The 24814-nt window shown below is 37.3% G+C and overlaps 1 protein-coding gene across 2 annotated transcripts in view; it reads right to left on the reverse strand.

The window, feature by feature from the left end:
• Window positions 1–24814, reverse strand: part of ENPP3 (ectonucleotide pyrophosphatase/phosphodiesterase 3) — a 101281-nt gene that overhangs the window by 36982 nt on the left and 39485 nt on the right. For both annotated transcript variants that reach the window (XM_016193737.2, XM_060190443.1), the window contains exons 10-14: window positions 17171–17279; window positions 10426–10554; window positions 10063–10094; window positions 6963–7090; window positions 1420–1486 (exon numbers count right to left, since the gene is read on the reverse strand). In XM_016193737.2, coding sequence (XP_016049223.2) covers window positions 1420–1486; window positions 6963–7090; window positions 10063–10094; window positions 10426–10554; window positions 17171–17279 — 465 coding nt within the window. The remainder of the gene's footprint in view (window positions 1–1419; window positions 1487–6962; window positions 7091–10062; window positions 10095–10425; window positions 10555–17170; window positions 17280–24814) is intronic.

A 24814-nucleotide genomic window follows, 5' to 3' on the forward strand; every position in this document is an offset into this window, starting at 1 on the left:
TATGGTGACTGAATCTGGGACTTTGGAGCCTCAGGCTTTTTGTGTAACCATTATGCTATTCCTCCACTGTTTTCACATTCCTTTACTGTCATCGCTCAATATATTGATAAAAAACAACAACAAAAACCCCTGATATTCTTAAGCAATACATTTTTGCTATAAGTGTCTCATGACATGCAGAAACATCTCAGTTCTTACTGCTTTATAATTTTTCCTTCTTTCCTTCCCTCCTCTCCTCTCCTCTCCTCCCCTCCCCTCCCCTCCCCTCCCCTCCCCTCCCCTTCCCTTCCCTTTCTTTCCCTTCCTTTTCCTTCCCTCCTCTCCCCTCCCTTCCCCTCCCCTGCCCTCCCCTCCCCTCTCCTTTCCTTTCCCTTTTTTGCCTCCAGGGTTACTTGCTAGGGCTTGGTGCTTGCACTAGGAATCACTGCTCCTATGGCCACTTTTTTTTTATTGTTTTTGTTTGGTTGGTTTGGTTTTTTTGGATAGGACAGAGAGAAGTTAAGAGACAAGGGGAAGAATAAGAGGGAAAGAGAAAAATAGACACTGGCAGGCCTGTTTCAATGCTTGTGAAGCAAATCCCTTGCAGGTGAGCAGCCAGAGGTTCCAGCCAGGTTCTTTACGTGGATCCTTACACTACACTTTGTACTATGTGAGCTTAATCTAGTGCACCATTGCCTGGCCTCCTGCTTTACATTTCTGTATGTCACATAGCACTTATCCCCTAACACACAAAATAATATACGCTTCTATTAAGTTAATTGTCTCTAGCCCTCTGTTAGAATGAAAGTTTTATGAGGTCAGGGACCATTGTCTTGCTCACTGATACATATATATAATGGTTTTTATCAGTCATTTTTGTTCATTTTTATGTATTATTTATTTTTTTTGTTGTTGCTGCAAGGCTTATCACTGGTGCTAGATGCTTGCACAGTGAATCCACCACTCCTGGTGGCCATTTTATTTTATATAGACAGAGAGAAATTGAGAGGGAGGAGAGGAGAGAGACAGACAGACAGACAGACATACCTGCAGCACTGCTTTACTGTTTGTGAAGCCTCTCCTTTGAAGGTGGGGACAGTGGCTTTAACTTGAGTCCTTGTGTATGGTTACATGTGTACTCTGCCAGCTGTGCTGCCACCTGGCCCTGTGTATGTGTGTGTATGTGGTATTTTATTTACTTTGGGTTCTTTCTATTTTAGTTGATAATACAGAGAGAAATTGAGAGGTGAGGGGGAGATTAAGAGGGAGAGAGAAACAGAGAGACCTGCAGACCTGCTTCACTGCTCATGAAGTGTCATTCCTCCACTGCAGGTGGGGACAGGAGACTTGAACCCAGGTCCTTGTGCATGGCACCGTGTGCATTCAATCAGGTATGCCAGTATCCCCCACCTCCATTTATTTTTTAAAGCAATAATTTACCTCCATGCTCTTAAATTCATTGTTATAGCCATGGTTGCCACCTCCACAGGAAGAATATGCTCTATTCCTACAAAGAAATAATAATAGTACATTGCAATCAATGAATTGATGAGACTGTATTGCAAACCAAAATTTAATAATTTTACAATATTTTTTCAGGTTCTGCCTTCACATAATTACATTTTTCACTAAACACAACACAAATATAATTGTGTTCACATTTCATTTTTTATATTTTATTTATTGATTTATTTTTGGATAAAGACACATGGTAATTGAGTGGGAAGAAGAGACAGAGAGAGGAAAAGAGGCAGAGCGTACAGCAAACCCTAACAAAAGGACTTTTCAAAGTTAACACAATTACCAAATAATGTGATGATAACATTAACTATCGATTGTCTTTTTGAACCCTAAGACAGCAGGAACCTCACATCTCCACTACAGAGCCCCTACTTCCCCCAGTCCTGGAACCATTGGATAGGGCCTCTCCCAATCCATACCAAATAAAATTGCATCCGCCGATCACAACCTAACCAACGCAACGATTGCCACCTCAACATGCTTCACCTCAGACTGTGTCCAGAGACTTCACGTGTGGAATGACAACCCTTCAGCTTCATTACTCGGGTGAGACCTTTCCTTTTATAGTACACTCTAATTTCATCTCAGGTAGTTCACTTTCTAACAAAGTCCCATAACCTAGATATACACCAGTTTCTGTGAGAGAGAGCTTATGTGCACACGTATCCATAAACTACTGCAAAATATATACCTGAAAGCAGAAGTACACTACAGTTTGCAGTGAGTACCTCCCTAACACTTCCTCTCCACTATTCCAAGCTTTGGATCCATGATTGCTCAACAAATTGTTTGGCTTCATATGTTAACTCTCTTTTCAATCACCAGGTTCCAGATGCCACCAGGATGCTGGCCAGGCTTCCCTGGATTGAAGACCCCACCAATGTGTCCTGGAGCTCAGCTTCCCCAGAGACACACCTTACTAGGGAAAGAGAGAGGCAGACTGGGAGTATGGACTGACCAGTCAACGCCCATGTTCAGCGGGGAAGCAATTACAGAAGCCAGACCTTCTACCTTCTGCAACCCACAATGACCCTGGGTCCATGCTCCCAGAGGGCTAGAGAATGGGAAAGCTATCAGGGGAGGGGGTGGGTTATGGAGATTGGGTGGTGGGAATTGTGTGGAGTTGTACCCCTCCTACCTTATGTTTTTGTTCATTAATCCTTTCTTAAATAAAAAATTTAAAAAAAAAAAAAAAAAAAGAAAAGAGGCAGAGCCTCACCACTGGAGCTTTCCCTTGCAGGTGGGGACCAAGAGCTTGAACCCAGGCTCTTGTGCACTGTAATATGTACACCTAGCCAGGTGTAACACTGCCTGGCTCCTCTGTGTTTATATTTCATGGCCATAGAAGAACGCCTGGAATTGTGGGAGAGAAGGAAAGAGACTTCCAGTGTCTATAAAATAGAATTTAAAATTATTTCACTCATATACGCTAACAAATGAATAATAATATAATTTTTAAAAATTATGTTCCTTTGCCTCTACAGTTACACTCCAATGTGTGAGTGATTAAGAAAAGTTTGATTAACAGTTTACTTTTTTTCAGTGCTTTAGAAACAAATCTCTGAACTGGGAAAATACTGATTTCTAGTTCAAAGCATAGAAATCTAGAAAAATGCGAGTCAGGCTGTAGCGCAGGAGGTTAAGCACACATGGCACAAAGCGCAAGAACCAGCATAAGGATCCTGGTTTGAGTCTCCGGCTCCCCACCTGCAGGGGAGTCACTTCACAGGTGGTGAAGTAGGTCTGCAGGTGTCTCTCTTTCTCTCCCCCTCTCTGTCTTCCCCTCCTCTTTCCATTTCTTACTGTCCTATCTAACAATGATATCAATAACAACAACAACAACAATAACTACAACACCAATGAAAAACAAGGGCAACAAAAGGGAAAATAAATAAATAAATATAAAAAAATTTAAAAAAAGAAATCTAGAAAGATAATGTAAAGGTATGAATAGAAAATCTTTAGGATACATTAACTGAACACTTGGTAAGGAGAAGTCAGTATATTTTATCATTTCAGAGGGACTATATTTTTAGTTTATTTATTTATTTTAATTTCCAGAGCACTGCTTAGCTCTGGCTTATGGTGGTGCAGGGGACTAAACCTGGGACTTTGTAGCCTCAGGCATAAGAGTCAGTTTGCATAACCATCATGCTATCAACCCCTGCCTCTTAGTTTATTTTTAAGTTTTCTTATATAAGCTATTGCTGTTTATTGAACAATTCTCCAAATTCTATTATTGGTCTTTTGCCCATTTTTATCTTTGAATTAGCGATAAGCTTAGATATTTATAAACAACAATGTTACACTGGTTTAAATAGACTTCTAAAAAGGACAAAACCACAAATTGGTTATGTTTGTCATAGTTTCACTCAACTACTAGGTATTATGTTTTGGAACAAATTCTCTTTTATCTTTTCCATGTCTAATTAATTAAGCTGAAATTGAAGCTTGGTGTCTGGGTCACAGCTGGTTAATCACACAGCTGGGAGATGAGCAAGACTTCTTTCTGATTCCCAGTCTGTTGCCAAGTCCTATCTTTCTCTAGTGTATTTAGCAATTTCCTTTCCTCTGTATTTTATATTTGCTTTATTTCCTCATCTGTGCTGCAGTCTAAGTTAATCATTACCTCTTTTATATATATATTGTTATATTAGTGATTTAATAATGATCGAAAAGATTGTGGGATAAGAGGGGTACAATTCCATACAATTCCCACCACCAGAGTTCCGTATCCCATCCCCACCATTGGAAGTTTCCCTATTCTTTATCCCTTTGGGAGTGTGGACCAAAGATCTTGATGGGGTGCAAAAGGTGGGAGGTCTGCCTTCTCTAATTGTTTCTCCGCTGGACATGGGTATTGATATTACCTCTTATCTAATCAAATCTCCTAACCAATTAGCCTGATTGTGAACTTCAGAAATGTGTAATATCATCACCCATACATGAACACACACACATACCCTAATCATATTTATTTATGTGCACAATCACTTCTACAAAGGAAAGTGCATGTTATAGTAAGTATAAATGTGGGACAGAATGTGAATAGCCAGCACCGTCCTAGAAAATCCAAGTCATAAGTTTACCTCGCACACTTTCCAAATAGTAGGCTACCTTGCTAGTTTTACCATTCCTTACAGTTCCACTCTCTATCTTGGGGTAAGATCAAATGGTGAAGAATGCATTACTATGCATCTGTTTTTTGGGAAAAAAAAAGTTTTATTATCTTTATTTTTTTGACAGAGACAGCCAGAAAATGAGGGGGAAGCAGTGATAGAAAGATATATATATATGGAGAGAGAGAGAAAGAGAGAGAGAGAGAGACTTGAAACACTGTTTTACTACTCACAAAGCTTTACCCCTACAAGTGGGTAGCAGGGGCTCCAACTGGGTCCTTGCACATTATAATGTAAGTGCTCAATCAGATGTGCCACCACCCAGCCCCCTACTATGCATCTTTTAACTGGCCTTCCTGCCATTTATTTGACTACCTTCCTCCATAATGCAGCAGAAACGAGCTTTCTGAAATGAAAAACTCATCATATTCAGCTTTAATCACCTTGTATCTCTGGGTAGTTTAGTTTGTTCCTGGTCAAAATCATACTCATTGGCCATGAAGATATGGTCCCTCATGTAAAGGGCAACTTCACTGACCCAGTGTCCCAGAAATACAGGACAATTTGCATTTGCTGAAATCTAGTCTTTCTGCATAGAAACCTGATTTTTCTACACTTTCTTGCCCTGTGGTTACTGCTGGTTTTAAAAAGGTATACTATGGCAGAAGTACCTCTGAAGAGACATAGCTTGATAGTGGCCAAGGCTTGGCAGAAAGATGGGTGTCTTCCACCCAGGAAAGATGGCTCTTCTCTTCCCACAGGTAGAGTCCCCATCAGAGCTCAGTGAGTTGAGCCAGGGTTACAATTCCATTCTCACTCATTCTCTTTACTGAGTACCTCTGTAAAATGATCAGCCTATACAAGCACACCGAATGGACATGATCTACATGGTAGTATTTTTTTCAAATGCACACATACCAGGAAGCATTCTTCCAAGAAGAGAAATTAGTACCATCTAGTGACCCAATGTGAAACTGCACACTCAAGTTGAGCAGCAAACCTCTCTTTATATTATAGAACATACCTTGCCAAATCTCAAGTTCCTCATTAAGCAACACTTACATCAAAGCCCAACTCCCCATCACTTCCCTCCTCTCTAAAAAACATACTTCAGCCACTGTGTTCTCATTGTCCTCTGTATCTCCCTACTAGCATACAAATAAGATAGAAAACACAATATAATCCTGATTCCGTTTATATTCACTTATAACTATAGGGTGATAAATACCAAAATGAAGTAAAAAAAATAAACAATCAGAGCTAGCATATTTATTTGTTTACTGGCATAGTAACAATCTATTCCATGTATTGAGACAGATAGAAATCATGTCTGTATCCCAAATGCTTAAAACAAGGTCTAGCGCATATACAGAAACTCAGTTACACTTTATGGATTCAATAAATTGGGGATTTTGAGGTGGAAATTCAGAATTATTTCTATTCTTTCTAAACACATATTTTGCAGTCAACATGAATAACAACTAGAAAAATGAAGTAAGTGATACAGTATTTGGTTATCTAGGCCTTTGAGTAAAGCTTGACCAAGATATAGGCTTGACCACAAATGTTGACAAAATTCATAGAGCCATCTAATCAGTTGCTTATTACCAGTCTTGGGGAAAACTGATAACATCTTTATATCTGACCTGCCACCAAAACACACATACACACACCCACACACACTGGGGTTTAAGAACATGCTGATACTGGACCAGTAAAAGAGCACACTTAAGACAGTTTGCTGCTTTGTCATGTGTACACCCATCTTTGAGACCAGATGCCCATCTCACTGCCTTGGTCTTTTTGTCTCTTTCATTTTCTCTCTTCCTCTGCCTCCCTGTCTCTTTGTAAAAAACAAAATAAAATAAAAGGAAGGAAAGGAAAGGAAAGGGAAGGAAAAGGAAAGGAAAGGGCCCACACCAGTCTCCAGAAGGTTCAGTCTTATTCCTCGCTCTAAGGTATGTTGTGAAGATTAAGATAATCAGCAACAACAATCTAATCACAATCCTTTCAAATACAGAACTTCTAAATAGAATATGAAGATCAAGAAACAGTCAACATGGAGCCAGAAAGTGGCAGAGACCCGGGTTCAAGCCTCTGATCCTACTGGCAGTGAAGCAGTGAACCAGTGTTGCAAGTGCATTTCTCTCTCCTATCTGCCCTCCACTCTCAATTTCTCTGTCTTATCAAATTAAAAATAAATAAATACATAAATAAACAAATATTAAAATGAGACAGTCAACACCTAGGAAAATCCATGTGATCATAATAATGGTGTAAGGTCAAGTATATTTATAATAAAAGATAGTTGTTAAAAGTGTGATGATAAGTAAGTAAACAAACCTCACTGCCAGCCACTGTCGATCAACCAAAAGATGAACTTTATCAATTCTGATATTTTTTGCATAGTGTAGTCGCTTTGGCAAATCAGGAGTCAAATAAGGTTTGAAATGCTGGTCAGGTTTCCGACACTGAGAAACATGTAAATCATTAACTCTTGATATTGTTAAATATACAACTGTGCGACAATTTTATCTTCTAAGACATTTTAGCAAAGTTTTTTTTTTTAAGGTAAGAAGATTTAAACTTGGCTGATAAAATGGGAATGTTAAACCAGCTATCACAGTGTTCATATTTCCTAATCCTACAGTCTTAATTATAACCATAAAATAACAACATAAACCTCTTCTTTCTGAATTGAGATAAAAGTAAGTTTAGATTTCAAATGGAAAGAGCAGCTTCTGAATTTAAATTATATATGAACAACATATAATACACCAGCAGATGCAAATTTGTTTAGTTGGAACCAAATATCTTTACCTGAAATAAAATACAGATACTTAATTCTCAGGTTTTGTTTTTTTTTTCTTACCAAAGTGTGATTTACTTCTGGCTATTGGTGGCTCCAGGATCAAACATGGAACCTCCCACATGCGCAAGTCGTGTGTGCTACTGCTGTGTTATATCCTTGGCTTATTATTTATATTTCAACCAAGTCAACAGTTTTACAAACTAATATGACATCCAGATTTTAGGTGAATTCATGGATTTTTATCAAAGGGGAGTAAGTTTTTTTTTTACTACTGTAGTAACTAAATGACATTTTCAAAAACTAAAATGTACATTACATAGGTATGTAAAACAATATGATGACAGAATTGTAAGAGAAATAAGCTAGAAAGTAACTGTGTTCCTCATTATCTTTTTGAGAAATGAAAGTGAAAGAATACAGGTAAGAATATAGGGAAATGAATATTTTCTACCTCATTTTCTCATCTACTTTAACCTTAATGTTTATGTAATTGTTTCAACTTTGTTTCCCTATTTCCTCATGCTAAGTTTACAGGAGAAAAATAAGAAGTTGAAGAAAAACACTTTTTAAATGATATAGAAAATAAGATGTCTACAGAATGAAAGGGAACTAGAAGGCTATTTGTTGTACATAGACTTTGGTCAGTATCTTTGTTTTTATTATGGAATCTTTTTCATGTTTCTGATTTTTTTTTTCATTTTACACTATTTTCTTCTTTAGTCATTGTCTTTGTTACTACCAGGCAAGCATTGATGGCGACTGTTGGGTATACAGCTTCCTCAAAGATATAATGAACTGGACCCCTAATGACCACAGAACATTTGATGTGTCACACACATTTCTAGCTGGTGTGTTGCCAGAAGAATTCTGGAGAATACTGGGGGTATACTGCTAACCTCTGAAGAAGCATGGAATTATTCTTTACATTTCTGAATTTGAAGTGAATACTAAGATTGAGATAAAATCTGAATCATTTATTTAAAAAGAAAGTGGATGTTACTTTCATGCAAACAGACTGTTGTAGATGTAAATAATTATCAGTATATACGGTCATATTTGTCCAGAATAAGCTCGATATAAGACCATGACATAACATTACTGGAGATCTATGCCATGGTCTACTTTCCTGGGAGTCATGAACTATTTTGTGATACGGCAGCCCATTTTTTTCAGTGCTCTATAGTTTCAGGCTGGTCCATATTTTCAATGCTGGGTAATGAACTTCTGAAAACTGTGATATCCAATTCTTTCGCATTATTAGGATTATAAAATATTTACCTTTCCTCAGTCACTAGGAGGACTTCATCTGTCTGGCTCATAGAAAAAAAAAATTAAAAAAAAAAGATGGCCAGGAAGGAAAACACTGAAAACTTAGTTTAGACTCCACATATTGAAATTCTCAACTGCTCATCCAATCACTGAGCATACTGCATATATATCTTTTACCAGGAGGGGGCAATATTGCCTACATGTTTACTTAAAATAAGAAAGGGAGAAGAATAATAGAAGTATTTAGCTTTCTAAAGGATTTCTTCTCTTGTCAACATTCTAACTTCAAACTTGAAGTGGGTCCTTAAAAGTACTAACCATTACTTATCTATTATTTCTTTATATTTATCCTAATAATTTTTATTATAACTACATATCACCTATACTTATTTTTAACTAAAGCCCCATAAAATGCAATGGTAAACCCATGAATTTTGAGAACACACACACACACACACACACACACACACGTAAATATACTAAAAATATAGAAGTATTGAAACTACCACACAATAATCTTTGCAATATCTTCAGGAGTAATGAATTTCTCCTGAAAGAAGATTGTTTAAGGTATCTGGAATTTGCTTTGTTTATTTACTTACTACCTAGGATGTGAGAACCCACGAAAAAAACAGTTGTACTTTTATAATCGTACTTGGTGGGTAAAGAGATTTCCTCTGGACCACCAGCCCCCAGAAAAGAAAAAAAAATCCATAAAAGACTTTGATTCACTTTTCTGATATTGACTTAGATAAAAAATGAAAAATTGATGCTGCCTAGAGCTCATTAGCATGACTCCTTTGAAAGAGACATCAGATTTTTCAACGAAAAATAAGCATATGAGTCACTGCTCTCCCAAACAAATTTCCTATAGAGGTGTCAACTAAAAAATGAAAACAGCTTAGACACAAACAACTGATATGCATTTAAAGCAATGTTGACAGAGGGGTTAAAAAATTACAAGTGGGAGTAGGGCTGTAGCGCAGCGAGTTAAGCGCACATGGCACAAAGCGCAAGGATCTGGCGTTAAGAAACCCGGTTTGAGCCCCCAGCTCCCCACCTGCAGGGAGTCGCTTCACAGGCGGTGAAATAGGTCTGCAGGTGTCTATCTTATCTTCCCCTCTCTGTATTCCCCTCCTCTCTCCATTTCTCTCTGTCCTATCTAACAACAACGACATCAATAACAACAAAAATAACTACAACAACAGTAAAAAGACAACAAGGGCAACAGAAGGGAAAATAAATAAATTTTAAAAAATTACAAGTGTTTGGAGTCAGAAACGTAAACAATATCTTTCTTGAAATTTAGATTAAGGACATTAGAGTAACTTAAATGTGTGTATTAGGAGACTGTATACTTACACTGAGGTTCCTAACAATTTCTTCAGAATTAACTGAAAATAAAATAAATAAATAAATAAATCACATAACAACTGATCACTGTGAAACTGTGAACAATTTGAGTGAATTTAACACATATATCTAGTAAAGTTAAATAACATTATTTCAAGCAAAGAATGATCTCAGCATTTAGAAATGGAATGAAGCATATTTTAACCTAACAGTATCAGATATTACTTTATAGATTGAACTCAAACAGGGATTTCTCACCTGTATACTTTCCAAAAAATCAGAAAGGAGGTGTTGGTAAACTCTCAGAATCAGGAGGTTATAATTACTCACTTTCAGTTTTACATTCATTTACGTGATTATCTTCATACTTACAGCTATAAAAGTCTTGAGGTATATTACGGGACCTGATGCGGGGAGCCGGCCCTTGATACATGTAGAAGTTTATTTGGGAAAAATAATCAGTCATAAATTCCATCTTGTCACAATAAGTCTGCTCCATTCCTGAATTAAAAAAAAAAATACATATCTACCAGATGGATATAGATAGTAACAGTTGATTGCCCTTGATTACAGATGTCAAAACAAATCTCATTGAGAACCTATGCAATTTAGCGACTTTAATCTCCATGAGGGATGTTAAAAAATCTTCACAGTGGAAGAAAAAGGTCATGCATTTAAAAGAAGAATAAACTGGAATTGTAAACAGATCGTTTGCTCAAGTTAAATCAATTAATTGCAAAGAAGAAAATCCTCATTAAGTAGATAATTGTATCTTTATAATGCTTTTCTTTGTATGTAAGGCCACACAATAGCTATCATTTATTTATTTATTTATTTATTTATTTATTTATTTATTTATTTATTTATATTGGGTTACTGCTGCAGCTTGGTGCTTGCATGACCAATCCAGTACTCTGGGTTGCCATTTTTTTCCTTTTTTTTTTTTCTTTCTATTTTATTTAATATCACAGGGAGAAATTGAGAGGGTAGGAAGAGGTAGACAGAGAGAGAGAAAGATAGACTCGCAGACTTGCTCCACTGCTCCTGAAGTTTCTACCCCTACAGTTGGGGAGCAGGGGCTTGAACTTGGGTCCTTGCACACAGTAATGTGTGCGCTCAACCAGGTGCATCACCACCTAGCCCCACACAATATATTTTTTAAATCATAAAAGTAGCTTGCATCATTTATTCAAAAACATTAAATTTAAAGAATACTTTTGTGTTTTATTAATCTTATTCAAGCAGCATAGACTCTAAAACAGTTACTTGAAGAATCTTCAGACTTCTTCTAAATTTCTGTTTCAAGTTTTATAGTATGTAATTTCTTTTAACTAATTTCACAGTAAAAAAGAGGGAGATAGCACAATGGTTATGCAAGGTACTTTCATGCCCAGATTCAGTCCCCTTCACATCACCATAATCTAGAGCTGAGCAGTGATTCTGACTCTCTCTCTCTCTCCCACTCTCTCTCTCTGTCTCATGTTTAAAAGAATTAATTAAAAAAATAATTTTCACATTCAAAAATATTAACAAAATCTCTAATAGTACATTTCTTTCCCTTTTCTCACCATATGCCTAGTCCTTCATAACTATTGAATCTTAACTTGAAAGTCTTCTAAGAGAGCAAAGTTCTGACCACCCCATCTCAAAAAGGAATTTTTTTTTGCTTGATACATTTTTTAATATACTGTATCTAGTGAAGTACCTGGCATAGAATAGGTTGGTACTTTATCTGTTAAGTGACCAAAGAAGGTAGCTCATCAGGTAGAGCAAATGCCTTGCATGTGTTGTCACTATTCTAACCTGGATGGCACCAGGATAGCTCCATGGGTGAAGGTGTAATCAATGCGGTAGTGTTTTTCCTCTCTGTCACTATGTCCCTTTTATAGTCCTCCCTCTAAAAAACTGGACTTGAGCTGATGTTTAGTGGCATCCAGCACACAGAAGGCCCTGAGTTCATTCCCCAGTGCCACATAAATTTTCTTTCTTTCTTTCTTTCTTTCTTTCTTTCTTTCTTTCTTTCTTTTTTTTTTTTTTTTGTTAATTGCCACCAAGGTTATTGCTGGAACTCAGTGCCTGCACTGGAAGCTTGAACCTGGGTCCTTGGGCACTGTAATGTATGAACTTTACCAGCTGGGCCACCCACTGGCCTCCTGTTGTTTTTATATAAATGAGAGTAGTAGGTCTTTGAATGACTTTATTTTATTCAACACTGTTTCCTTATAACACGGATGAGAAAAAATAATCTTAACTTATGCTAAAGAAAAAAAATCCAGAGGACTTCTGGAGGTATGGCTATGAAGTAGCAGCAGCTATGTTTTGGCTTTGCTTGGTCAACTAGGAAAAGCAACAGAAATCACCTGAAAACTCAACAAAATGCTAATAGGATTTCTTCGCAAACTCACCAAGCCACCAGTGAGTATAGACATGTGTGGCTTGTGGACAGAAAAGGGGTGAGGGAGAGATTCTAAGGACTAAAAGGCTATAGTCAGAGATGGCTGAAACCAAGCTAGGAGAGTCACAGCTGAGGCACAGCACTTCCAGGTCTGATTTAAAAACACAACTGTTAAAAAGAAAGAAAACCATATAAGCCACAGGTGAGTACAGACAGGTGTGACTTGTGGATAGAAAAGGGATGAAGGAGCAATTCTCAGGGCTAAAACCTGGTGCTCAGGGATGACTGACACCAAATTGGGAGATTGGCAATTGAGCTTCACCACTTTCAGGTGCAAGTATAAGTAACAAAGAACTATTAAAAAGAAAAAAAAAATCACCTAAAAACTTATCAATTAACAACTATGACTTCTTGAGTTTCCTATGAGGTTGTACCACAGAGGCTGGAAGAGCAGCAGGGAGACTATATATTGACATCAGGGACACTGACCCTGTCTGGTAACTCAGGATAAAAATCTCCCCTCTCACACTAATATATATAAACAGGGAAATAAAACACCTTAGCCACAGGCTTCCTGCTGGTATAACAAAAGAACACTAAATGTGGAGATGTAAATACACCTACAGCAATGACAGAAAACCCAAACCACCAGAAAGACACAAATAAAGAAAAAAAGGAAAAAGGCAGATATAGAATTCAGATAACATTATGAAATAACTTCAAGAAACTAAAATTAATATTCACTTTGCAGTTCAGGTTGAGGTAAGAGGCATCAGAAGTGGAGGAGAGAATATCAACACTGGAAGACAAAACCACCACACTCTGAATTTATAACTCTTGGAGAGGAAAGGTTTATGAAAAATGAAGTGCTTATCTCTGAAATAGACTCCATCAGGAAGATGAACATCAGAGTAATTGGTATTCCTAAGGATGAGGAAGGGAAGAAAAGAGTAGAGAACTATAGGGTGGGGTAAATAGCATAATGGTTATGCAAAGAGACTCTCATGGCGGAGGCTCTGCCACAAACCAAAAGCCAGAGCTGATCAGTGCTCCCATGAAAGAGAGAGAGAGAGAGAGAACATATTCAAAGAAATTTTAGCAGAAAAATTTTCAAACCTAGCAATGCTCAGGAATATTTCAAGAAGGTGAGTGCACACCTAAATTTCTGAATCTAAAATGACACACACCAAGATACATTATAGTAAAACTATCCAAAACTAGGGACACGGAAGAATATTGCAGGCTGCCAGGGAAAGGAAGAAAGTCACATACAAAGGCAGAACCATCAGGCTTTGACTAGATTTCTCATCACAAACCCTAGAGTCAAGGAAGGAGTGGAATGACATATTCAAAGTATTAAAAGATAAGAATTGCTAGCCATAAGTTCTGTATCCAGCTAAATTATCATTCAAATATAAGGTAGAAATAATAATAAAAAAAGTAATTGCTGACCTTAAGGGAGCCATTGACAGCAGCACAGTATTAATTGAAGACGTACTACTCACAGCAAAAGACAGATCATCAGGACAAAAATAATAAACAAGGAAAAAGAGGCCTTAAATGAAGTCATAGATTGGATTAGCTTATATATTCAGAAGCTTTAATACTTCCAAAAAAGAACACACATTGATGTATTTCACCAAAGTAAAAGACTCTGCAGTGGGGGTGGTGGGGTGGGGGGCCTAGATGCTGGAACATAATGGCAGAGGAGGATCTAACAGGGGCATGAATAGTTATGTGTAAAACTAGGAAATGTTATGCATGTACAAATTATTGTGTTTTTCTGTCAAATGTAAGCCATTATCTCCCAATAAAGAAATTTTTAAAAAGTTCTTAATATAATCAACTTAAAGTTCATGTAGTAAAAAGCTCAAACAAACAAAAAAAAAAGAACATACATTCTTTTCAAGTGCACATGGAACATTCTCAAGGATTGACCATGTGTTGTGTTGGGACTCAGAGATAGCCGTAATAAATATTTGAATATTAAGACCATTAAAAGTATCTTTTCTGACCATGAGGTGGTTAAATTAGAAAACAATCACAAAAAGAAATAAAGAAAGACACCCAAATTGATGATCTCACTCTCAGGCAGAAGTTGAAAACCAAGATCAGAAGAGAAAACACAAGTAGAACCTCATTTGGAATTAGCATATTGCATGAAAGTAAAAGACTCTGGGGTGGGTGAGAGGGAGAATACAGGTCCAAGGATGCTAGAGGTCCTAGTGGGGGTTGTATTGTTATATGGAAAACCTAGAAATGGTATGCATGTACAAACTTTTGTATTTACTGTTGAATGTAAAACATTAATTCCCCAATAAAGAAATTAAAAAATATATATATATATATAATACCCGGGAGTCGGGCTGTAGTGCAGTGGGTTAAGCGCAGGTGGCGCAAAGCACAAGGACTGGCATAAGGATCCTGGTTTGAGCCCCGGCTCCCCACCTACAGGGGAATCACTTCACATGTGGTGAAGCAGGTCTGCAGGTGTCTATCTTTCTCTCCCTCTCTCTGTCTTCCACCTCTTCTCTCCATTTCTCTATGTCCTATCCAACAACACTGACAACAATAATAACTACAACAATAAAACAACAAGGGCAACAAAAGGAAATAAATAAATAAAATAAATATTTTTAAGAGGTGTTATATATATATATATATATATGTAATCCTCTTGAATGTCAAAAACCACACACAAAAAAAGAAATACACCCAAATTATGGAGGTTGAACAATACACTTCTGTATAATATTTGAGTCATTGAAGAAATCAAAAGAGAAACTGAAAATACTTCCAGAACAATGAAAATGAAGAGACCAACTACCAGACGCTCTGGGATACAGCAAAAGTTGTCCTAAGAGGGCAATTTATAGCAATACAGGCCCATATTAACAAACAGCAAAGATCTCTAGTAAGCTACCTAACATCAAAACTAAGCCAGCCAGAAAAAAAGAAGAACAGAGAGACCCAAATATCAGCAGGAGAAAGGAAAAAGTCAAAATCAGAGTAGAAATTAATAAAATAGACTCCAGAAAGATGATTTAAAGATTAATTAAACCAAGAGCTGTTTTATTTATTCTTTGAAACAATAAATAAAAACAATAAATATGTATTGTTCTTTGAAATAATAAATAAAACAGATAAACCACTGGCTAGATTCACAAAAAAGAAGAGAGAGAAAGCTATGATAAAAACAATCAAGAACAAGAATGATGAAATTACAACTGAAGATGGGGAGATACAAAGAATATGTGAATATTATGAACCTCTATGGGAATAAATTGGACAATGTAGATGAAATGAATGCATTTCTAGAATCATACCATCTGCCAAACCTAACCCAAGAGAAAGAAAATAGTTAAAACAAGCCAATCACTAATTCAGAAATTGATCAGTCATCAAAAATCCCAAAAATAAAAGCAGGTTTAACAAGCCAATCACTAGTTTAGAAATTGAATCAGGGAGTCCGGTGGTAGCGCAGAGGGTTAAGTGCCAGTGGCTGCAAAGTGCAAGACCAGCAAAAGGATCCTGGTTTGAGCCCCCAGATCCCCACCTGCAGGGGAGTCACCTCACAGTCATTGAAGCAGATCTTCAGGTGTCATTCTCTCCCCTCTCTGTCTTCCCCTCCTCTCTCCATTTCTCTCTGTCCTATCCAACAACAACGGCATCAATAACAACAACAATAAAACAACAAGGGCAACAAAAGGGAATATATATAAATTGAATCAGTCATCAAAATTTTTCACAATAAAAGCCCAGGCTCAGATGGCTTTATTAATAAATTCCCTGCCCCTTTTGTTGCCACCAGGGTTATCACTCCTGGTGATTGTTATTCAAAGATGATTTTGTTATACACCATTTCTCTAAAAGTTGTAGTTGTGAAAGAATCTATTGGAGATGTTGAGTGAGAATTTATTGCACTTTAATACTGTGAGGTGTTCCATTTCCTTTTTTTTTTTAATCTTTATTTATTTGATAGAGACAGCCAGAAATTGAGAAGAAGGGGGAGACAGAGAAGGAGACAGAGTGACACCTGCAGCACTGCTTCACCACTTGTGAAGCTTTCCCCCTGCAGGTGGGGACCAGGGGGTTGAACCCAGGTCCTTGCGCACTGTACATGTGCACTCAACCTGAAAAAACACTTTCATGATTGAGTAGCACACTAACTAAATTTAGGCTAAATCCTTCTAACTCCATGTTTTACAAAAAATTGAGTGTGTGAATTATCAGAATGGATGTTAGCATAATTATCTGAAATGAATGTTAACCTCAAATAAACAAATGTGGGGGTTACAAAGACTTTGTAGACATTTAGTCATATAACTCATGAAAAAGATACATGAGATGGGGTGAAATTAATCTATATCAAAAACCAGAGGCAATTTATATGAATCACCTACTAAAAAGAAGGCCTGAAAGCACTTTCATGATTGAGTAGCACACTAACTAAATTTAGGTTAAATCCTTCTAACTCCATGTTTTACAGAAAATTGAGTGTGTGAATTAATTTTCAGAATGGATGTTTGCATAATTATTCTAGAAGTTTCAATTTTGGCATTAATTTCATTGCAGACTACCACAAAAGTTCATTCTTTGCCCATCCATCTACCATGTCTAGAAGCATAGACTTCAAAATACTTTTACTATTTTGTATGCCCCCTGAAGTGATAACTATACTCAGTGACAACAAATATAACAAATATTTTTTTAAAAGCATACCATGATCTGCCAAAAGGATTATGTTGACACAGTTGTGTAAATTCCTCTGCTTTAAACCGTCCATCAACATTCCAAAAGTATTATCTACTAACTGCAGGGCCTGAAGTACCTAAGGGAGAAAAACATGGACTTGATCTGAGGTTGTCTTCAAAAGTTAGGCTTAATAGGAGTCCAGCGGTAATAACGTGTTAAAACGCACATGTGGCCTAAAGTGCAAGGATCAGGGTTTGAGCCCCAGGCTCCCTCACTGAAGGGGAGTCCCCGGGCTCCACCCCCCTGCAGGGGAGTCTCTTCATAAGTGGTGAAGCAGGTCTGCAGGTGCCTCTCTTTCTCTTCCCCTCTGTCTTCCCCTCTTCTCTCCATTTTTCTCTGTCCTATCTAACATGATATCAATAACAACAATAATAACTACAATGAAAAAACAACAAGGGCAACAGAAGGGAAAATAAATAAATAAATATTAAAAAAGAATGACATTAAAAACTTAAGGCTTAATCACTAGTAAATTAATTAATCACAAGTAAAAATTAAATGCATTTCTTCTCTGAAATTGCTGAGTTGTGCAATAGAACATTGAAATCTAGTTTGCATACTTAAAAAAAATAAAAAAGGAAACCCTGTTTCTTGTAAAGTAGGATAGACTGCTGGCCAATAAATATCTAGAAAAAATTGTGCATCCACAACATTGCTCAGCTGTAAGAATGTTCATGCTAATGCCCAATGTTGGGAATGGAGTCCTTGGTACTTCTGGGAACCTAAATGTTAACACATAATACAAAGAGTTATAGGTTACAAGTACTTTTTTTTTTTTTTTTAACAGAGTACTGCTCAGCTCTGGTTTATGTTGGTGGTGTCAAGGAGTAAAACTGAAACCTCCAAGTCTCAGGCATAAAATTCTTTTACCATAATCATTGATACTATATCTCCCTGGGAGAGTGTGTGGGTCTCTCTCTCTCTCTCTCTCTCTCTCTCTCTCTCTCTCTCTCTTTCTTTAACCTTCTGAATCTCTTCCTCAGTGAAATTTCAGTTCATGTTCTGGCCCCATTTCCTAATGGAGTTTCTTGTTTTCATGGTGTTTAGTTTACTGAACTCTTTATGTATTTTTGGTTGTTAGTCCTTTTATTAGTCCTTTGTCTGATGTGTGTTGTGTAAAGATCTTCTCCCATCCCATTGGGTATTTTTCTGTTTGGGAGGTAGTACCCTTTGCTGTGCAGAAGCTCTTCAGTATGATGTAGTCCCAATGGTTTATTTTTGTTTTCATTTTCTTTGCTGTTGGATTTGAATTCTTGAGGGTTTTTTTTGAAGCATAAGTCATGAAGTGTTCTGTCAATATTTTATTCTTTGTATTTGATAGTTTCTGGCCTAATGTCCATGTCCTCAATCCACCTGGAGTTGACTTTTGTGCATGGAGATAAGGATTCAGTTTCATCAGTTTACATGTTTCAATCTAATTTTCCCAGCACCATTTGTTGAAGAGACTCTCCTCTCACCATTTAGTGGTTTTGGCTCCTTGTCAAAAAATAACTGGCTGATGGGGGTAGATAGTATAATGGTTATGTAAAAAGACTCTCATGAGGGATTGAAAAAACTGTTAACTTCCACCACGGTAAACCCTTTAATTAAATTACTTAGACACAAGTCAATCCAGGCAATAGTGATCAATAATTTGAAAAGTACTGATAAAGGGAACTCATAACATAATATATAAAATGGTTAAAACAACAAGAAAAAATATTGGAGACTCGAACCAGGACAAGAGTCCAGCTAAAAGTCCTCCAGAGGGTGAAGCACAAAACAACGAGTTCAACATCCAAACATTAGCTAAGGAAATAATAACAGGAGTGAGTAAAGAATTTGAAAAAATTGTAATCAGAAATGCAGGAACAACAAATGAGAATATGGAAGAAAATTCTAATTATCTCATGGTTATTAGAGAGCTGAAAGCTGAAATCGCTGAGCTAAGAAGGCAACTAGCTGAACAAGCTAAAACAGTATCAGAGCAGGGCAACAAAATAGATGAACTCCAGAAAGCAGTAGAGGGCAGAGAGAATAGAATCTATGAGGCTGAAGACAGAATTAGCAAGATTGAGGATGAATTAGAGACAACTAAAAAAGAAGTAAGGGATCTCCAAAAGAGATTAAAAGATGCTGAAAACAACAACAGAGTCCTATGGGATGACTTCAAAAGAAACAATATACACATTATTGGCTTACCAGAGGAAGAAAGAGAAGGAGAGGAAGAAAGCATTCTCCAGGCCATAATAGCTGAAAATTTCTCTAGTCTAGACAACACCAAAGACATAAAGATTCAAGAAGCCCAGAGGGTCCCAAACAGAATTAACCCAGACCTAAAGACACCAAGACATGTCATACTTAGAATGGAAAGGAATACGGATAAAGAAAGGATCCTCAGGGGCCCCACCTGCGGAGGTCTGTCCATCTCTCTGCCTCTACTTCCCTTTCCCTGCTCAGTCTCTATCCGGTCAAATAAGTAAATGAATATTAAAATACGGTATTAATTCAAAAAAAAAAAAAAGAAAGGATCCTCAAGGCTGCAAGAGAAAAACAAAGAGTCACCTACAAAGGAAAACCCATAAGATTAGCAGCAGACTTCTCCATACAAACACTACAGGCCAGAAGAGAATGGCAAGATATCTATTGAGTGCTCAATGAGAAAGGCTTTCAACCAAGAATACTATATCCTGCTAGATTGTCATTCAGACTAGATGGAAGCATCAAAACCTTCTCAGACAAGCAACAGTTGAAGGAAGCAACCATCACCAAGCCTGCCCTGAAAGAAGTTCTGAAAGGTCTCCTATAAAGAACCAGACCACCACAAATAGGACATATATCAAAACACTCTAAAACTCTACAAGAATGGCGTTAAAATATCTTCAATCTTTGATATCAATAAATGTCAATGGCCTGAATTCACCTATTAAAAGACACAGAGTAGGAAGATGGATCAGAAAACACAACCCAACAATATGTTGTCTACAGGAAACTCACCTAACACAACAAGACAAACACAGACTTAAAGTGAAAGGATAGAAAACTATCATTCAAGCCAATGGCCCACAAAAAAGGGCAGGAACAGCAATTCTCATATCTGACATGATAGACTTTAAAATAGATAAGATTAAAAAATATAGGAATGGACACTACTTAATGCTCAGAGGATCAGTCAATCAAGAGAACTTAACAATTATTAATATCTATGCACCCAATGAGAAGCCATCTAAATACATCAAACTTCTACTGAAAGAGCTACAGCAATATATTAACAGTAACACAATCATAGTAGGGGACTTCAACCTCCACTGTCTCAACTTGACAGATCATCCAGGAAGAAAATCAGTAAAGACATAAGGGAGCTAAATGAAGAGATAGATAAACTAGAACTATTGGACATTTTCAGAGTCATTCATCCCAAGAAACTGGAATACACATTTTACTCAAATCCACATGGATCATTCTCAAGGATAGACCATATGTTAGGCCACAAAGACAGCATCAGCCTATTCAAGAGCACTGAAATCATCCCAAGCATCTTCTCAGACCACAGTGGAATTAAACTAACACTTAACAATCAACAAAAGATTAGTAACAGTCCCAAAATGTGGAAGCTCAACAGTACACTTCTTAACAACTTCTGGGTCAAAGAGGAAATCAAGGAAGAAATCAAAATGTTTCAAGAGTTCAATGAAAATGAAGACACAAACTATCAAAATATTTGGGACACAGCTAAAGCAGTCCTAAGAGGGAAGTTCATAGCTATACAAGCACACATTAGGAAACAAGAAAAGGCACAAATAAACAGCCTGACTGCACATCTCAAAGACCTAGAAGAAGAACAACAAAGGAATCCTAAAGCAACCAGAAGGACAGAAATTACTAAAGTTAGGGCAGAAATAAATAACATTGAGAATAGGAAAACCATACAAAAGATCAATGAAAGTAAATGTTGGTTCTTCGAAAGAGTAAACAAAATCGAGAAGCCTTTAGTCAGACTCACAAAACAAAAAAGGGAGAAGACCCAAATAAATCGGATAGTAAATGAAAGAGGAGAAATCACAACAGACACTGCAGAAATTCAACATATCATGCGAGGCTTCTATGAACAACTATATGCCACCAAGCTAGAGAACCTGGAAGAAATGAATGATTTCCTAGATACCTACCAACTTCGAAAACTAAGTAAAGAGGAAGTGGATAACATGAACAGGCCCATCACAGCTAATGAAATTGAAACAGTTATCAAAAATTTCCCCAAAAATAAAAGTCCTGGACCAGATAGTTTTACAAATGAATTCTACAAAACTTTCAAAGAAGAACTAATACCTCTACTTTTAAAAGTCTTCCAGAAGATTGAAGACACTGGAATACTCCCTGCCAGCTTCTATGAAGCCAACATCAGCCTGATACCAAAAGCAGACAGGAACACAACCAAAAAAGAAAACTACAGACCAATATCTCTGATGAACGTAGATGCGAAAATATTGAACAAAATTCTAGCTAACCGGATACAGCAGTATATCAAAAAGATTGTTCATCATGACCAAGTGGGGTTTATCCCAGGCATGCAAGGTTGGTTTAATATACGTAAATCAATCAATGTGATCCACCACATCCACAAAAGCAAGACCAAAAACCACATGGTCATATCAATAGATGCAGAGAAAGCCTTTGACAAAATCCAACATCCCTTTATGATCAAAACACTACAAAAAATGGGAATAGATGGAAAATTCCTGAAGATAGTGGAGTCTATATATAGCAAACCTACAGCCAACATCATACTCAATGGTGAAAAACTGGAAGCATTTCCCCTCAGATCAGGTTGCTGCCCACTATCACCATTACTATTCAACATAGTGTTGGAAGTTCTTGCCATAGCAATCAGGCAGGAGCAAGGAATTAAAGGCATACAGATTGGAAGAGAAGAAGTCAAACTCTCCTTATTTGCAGATGACATGATAGTATACATGGGAAAACCTAAGGAATCCAGCAAGAAGCTTTTGGAAATCATCAGGCAATACAGTAATGTGTCAGGCTATAAAATTAACATTCAAAAGTCAGTGGCATTCCTCTATGCAAACACTAAGTTAGAAGAAATTGAAATCCAGAAATCAGTTCCTTTTACTATAGCAACAAAAACAATAAAATATCTAGGAGTAAACCTAACCAAAGAAGTGAAAGACTTGTATACTGAAAATTGAGTCACTACTCAAAGAAACTGAAAAAGACACAAAGAAGTGGAAAGATATTCCATGTTCATGGGTTGGAAGAATTAACATCATCAAAATGAATATATTACCCAGAGCCATCTACAAATTTAATGCTGTCCCCATCAAGATCCCAAGCACATTTTTAGGAGAATAGAACAAATGCTACAAATGTTTATCTGGAACCAGAAAAGACCTAGAATTGCCAAAACAATCTTGAGAAAAAAGAACAGAACCGGAGGCATCACACTGCCAGATCTCAAACTGTATTATAGGGCCATTGTCATCAAAACTGCTTGGTACTGGAACATGAACAGACACACTGACCAGTGGAATAGAATTAAGAGCCCAGAAATGAGGCCCCACACGTATGGACATCTAATCTTTGACAAAGGGGCCCAGACTATTACATGGGGAAAGCAGAGTCTCTTCAACAAATGGTGTTGGATTAAATGGGTTGAAACATGCAGAAGAATGAAACTGAATCACTGTATTTCACCAAATACAAAAGTAAATTCCAAGTGGATCAAGGACTTGGATGTTAGACCACAAACTATCAGATACTTAGAGGAAAATATTGGCAGAACTCTTTTCCGCATACATTTTAAAGACATTTTCAATGAAACGAATCCAATTACAAGGAAGACTAAGGCAAGTATAAGCCTATGGGACTACATCAAATTAAAAAGCTTCTTCACAGCAAAAGAAACCACTACCCAAACCAAGAGACCCCTCACAGAATGGGAGAAGATCTTTACATGCCATACATCAGATAAGAGTTTAATAACCAACATATATAAAGAGCTTGCCAGACTCAACAACAAGACAACAAATAACCCCATCCAAAAATGGGGGGAGGACTTGGACAGAATATTCACCACAGAAGAGATGCAAAAGGCCGAGAAACACATGAAAAAATGCTCCAAGTCTCTGATTGTCAGAGAAATGCAAATCAAGACAACAATGAGATATCACTTCACTCCTATGAGAATGTCATACATCAGAAAAGGTAACAGCAGCAAATGCTGGAAAGGGTGTGGGGTCAAAGGAACCCTCCTGCACTGCTGGTGGGAATGTCAATTGGTCCTACCTCTGTGGAGAACAGTCTGGAGAACTCTCAGAAGGCTAGAAATGGACCTACCCTATGACCCTGCAATTCCCTTCCTGGGGATATATCCTAAGGAACCCAACACATCCATCCAAAAAGATCTGTGTACACATATGTTCTTGGCAGCACAATTTGTAATAGCCAAAACCTGGAAGCAACCCAGGTGTCCAACAACAGATGAGTGGCTGAGCAAGTTGTGGTATATATACACAATGGAATACTACTCAGCTGTAAAAAATGGTGACTTCACCGTTTTCAGCCGATCTTGGATGAACCTTGAAAAAATCATGTTGAGTGAAATAAGTCAGAAACAGAAGGATGAATATGGGATGATCTCACTCTCAGGCCGAAGTTGAAAAACAAGATTAGAAAAGAAAACACAAGTCGAACCTGAAATGGAATTGGAGTATTACACCAAAGTAAAAAGACTCTGGGGTGGGTGGATGGGTGGGGAGAATACAGGTCCATGAAAGATGATGAATGACATAGTGGGGGTTGTATTGTTAAATGGGAATCTGGGGAATGTTATGCATGTACAAACTATTGTATTTACTGTTGAATGTAAAACACTAATTCCCCAATAAATAAATTATTTAAAAAAAAAAAAAGACTCTCATGCTTGAGCCTCTGAAGTCCGAGGTTCAATTCCCCACACCACCATCAGCCAGAGCTGAGCAGTGCTCTGGTAAATAAATTAATTAACTAACAGGCCTTAGATATGGGAGCTTATTTCTAAGTCTTTAATTTATTCCACTGGTATGTGTGTTTGATTCCAGCACCAGCCAGTTTTGATTACAATAGCTCTTAGTATAGCTTGAAGTGCAATGCTTTTGGTTTTCTTCCTCTTTCTTAAGATTGCTTTGGCAATCCTGGGGAATTTTTGGTTCCAGATAAATTTTTGTAACTTTTGTTCCATTTCTTTAAAGAAGTTCATTCATACTTTGATGAAGATGGCATTAAATTTATATATGACTGGAGGAAATACAGTCATTTTGATGATGTTAATCCTTCCAATCATTACCATGGAATGTCATTCCCCACTGGAGTTGAATTAACATTCAACAACAAACAGAATGCTAGAGAAATATGGAAACTCCCAAATATGGAAACTCAACAGCTCATTACTAAAAATTACCGGGTGAAAGAGGAAACTAGGGGCCAGGTGGTGGCATATCTGATTAAGCACTCACATTACAGTGCATAAGGACCCAGGTTCAAAGCCCTGGTCCCAACCTGCAGGGGAAAACTTCACGAGTGATGAAACAGGACTGCAGGTGTCTCTCTGTCTTTCTCTGTCTCCTCTTTCAATTT

This window comes from Erinaceus europaeus, chromosome 4, assembly GCF_950295315.1.
Source record: "Erinaceus europaeus chromosome 4, mEriEur2.1, whole genome shotgun sequence".
Taxonomy (NCBI): Eukaryota; Metazoa; Chordata; class Mammalia; order Eulipotyphla; family Erinaceidae; genus Erinaceus; species Erinaceus europaeus.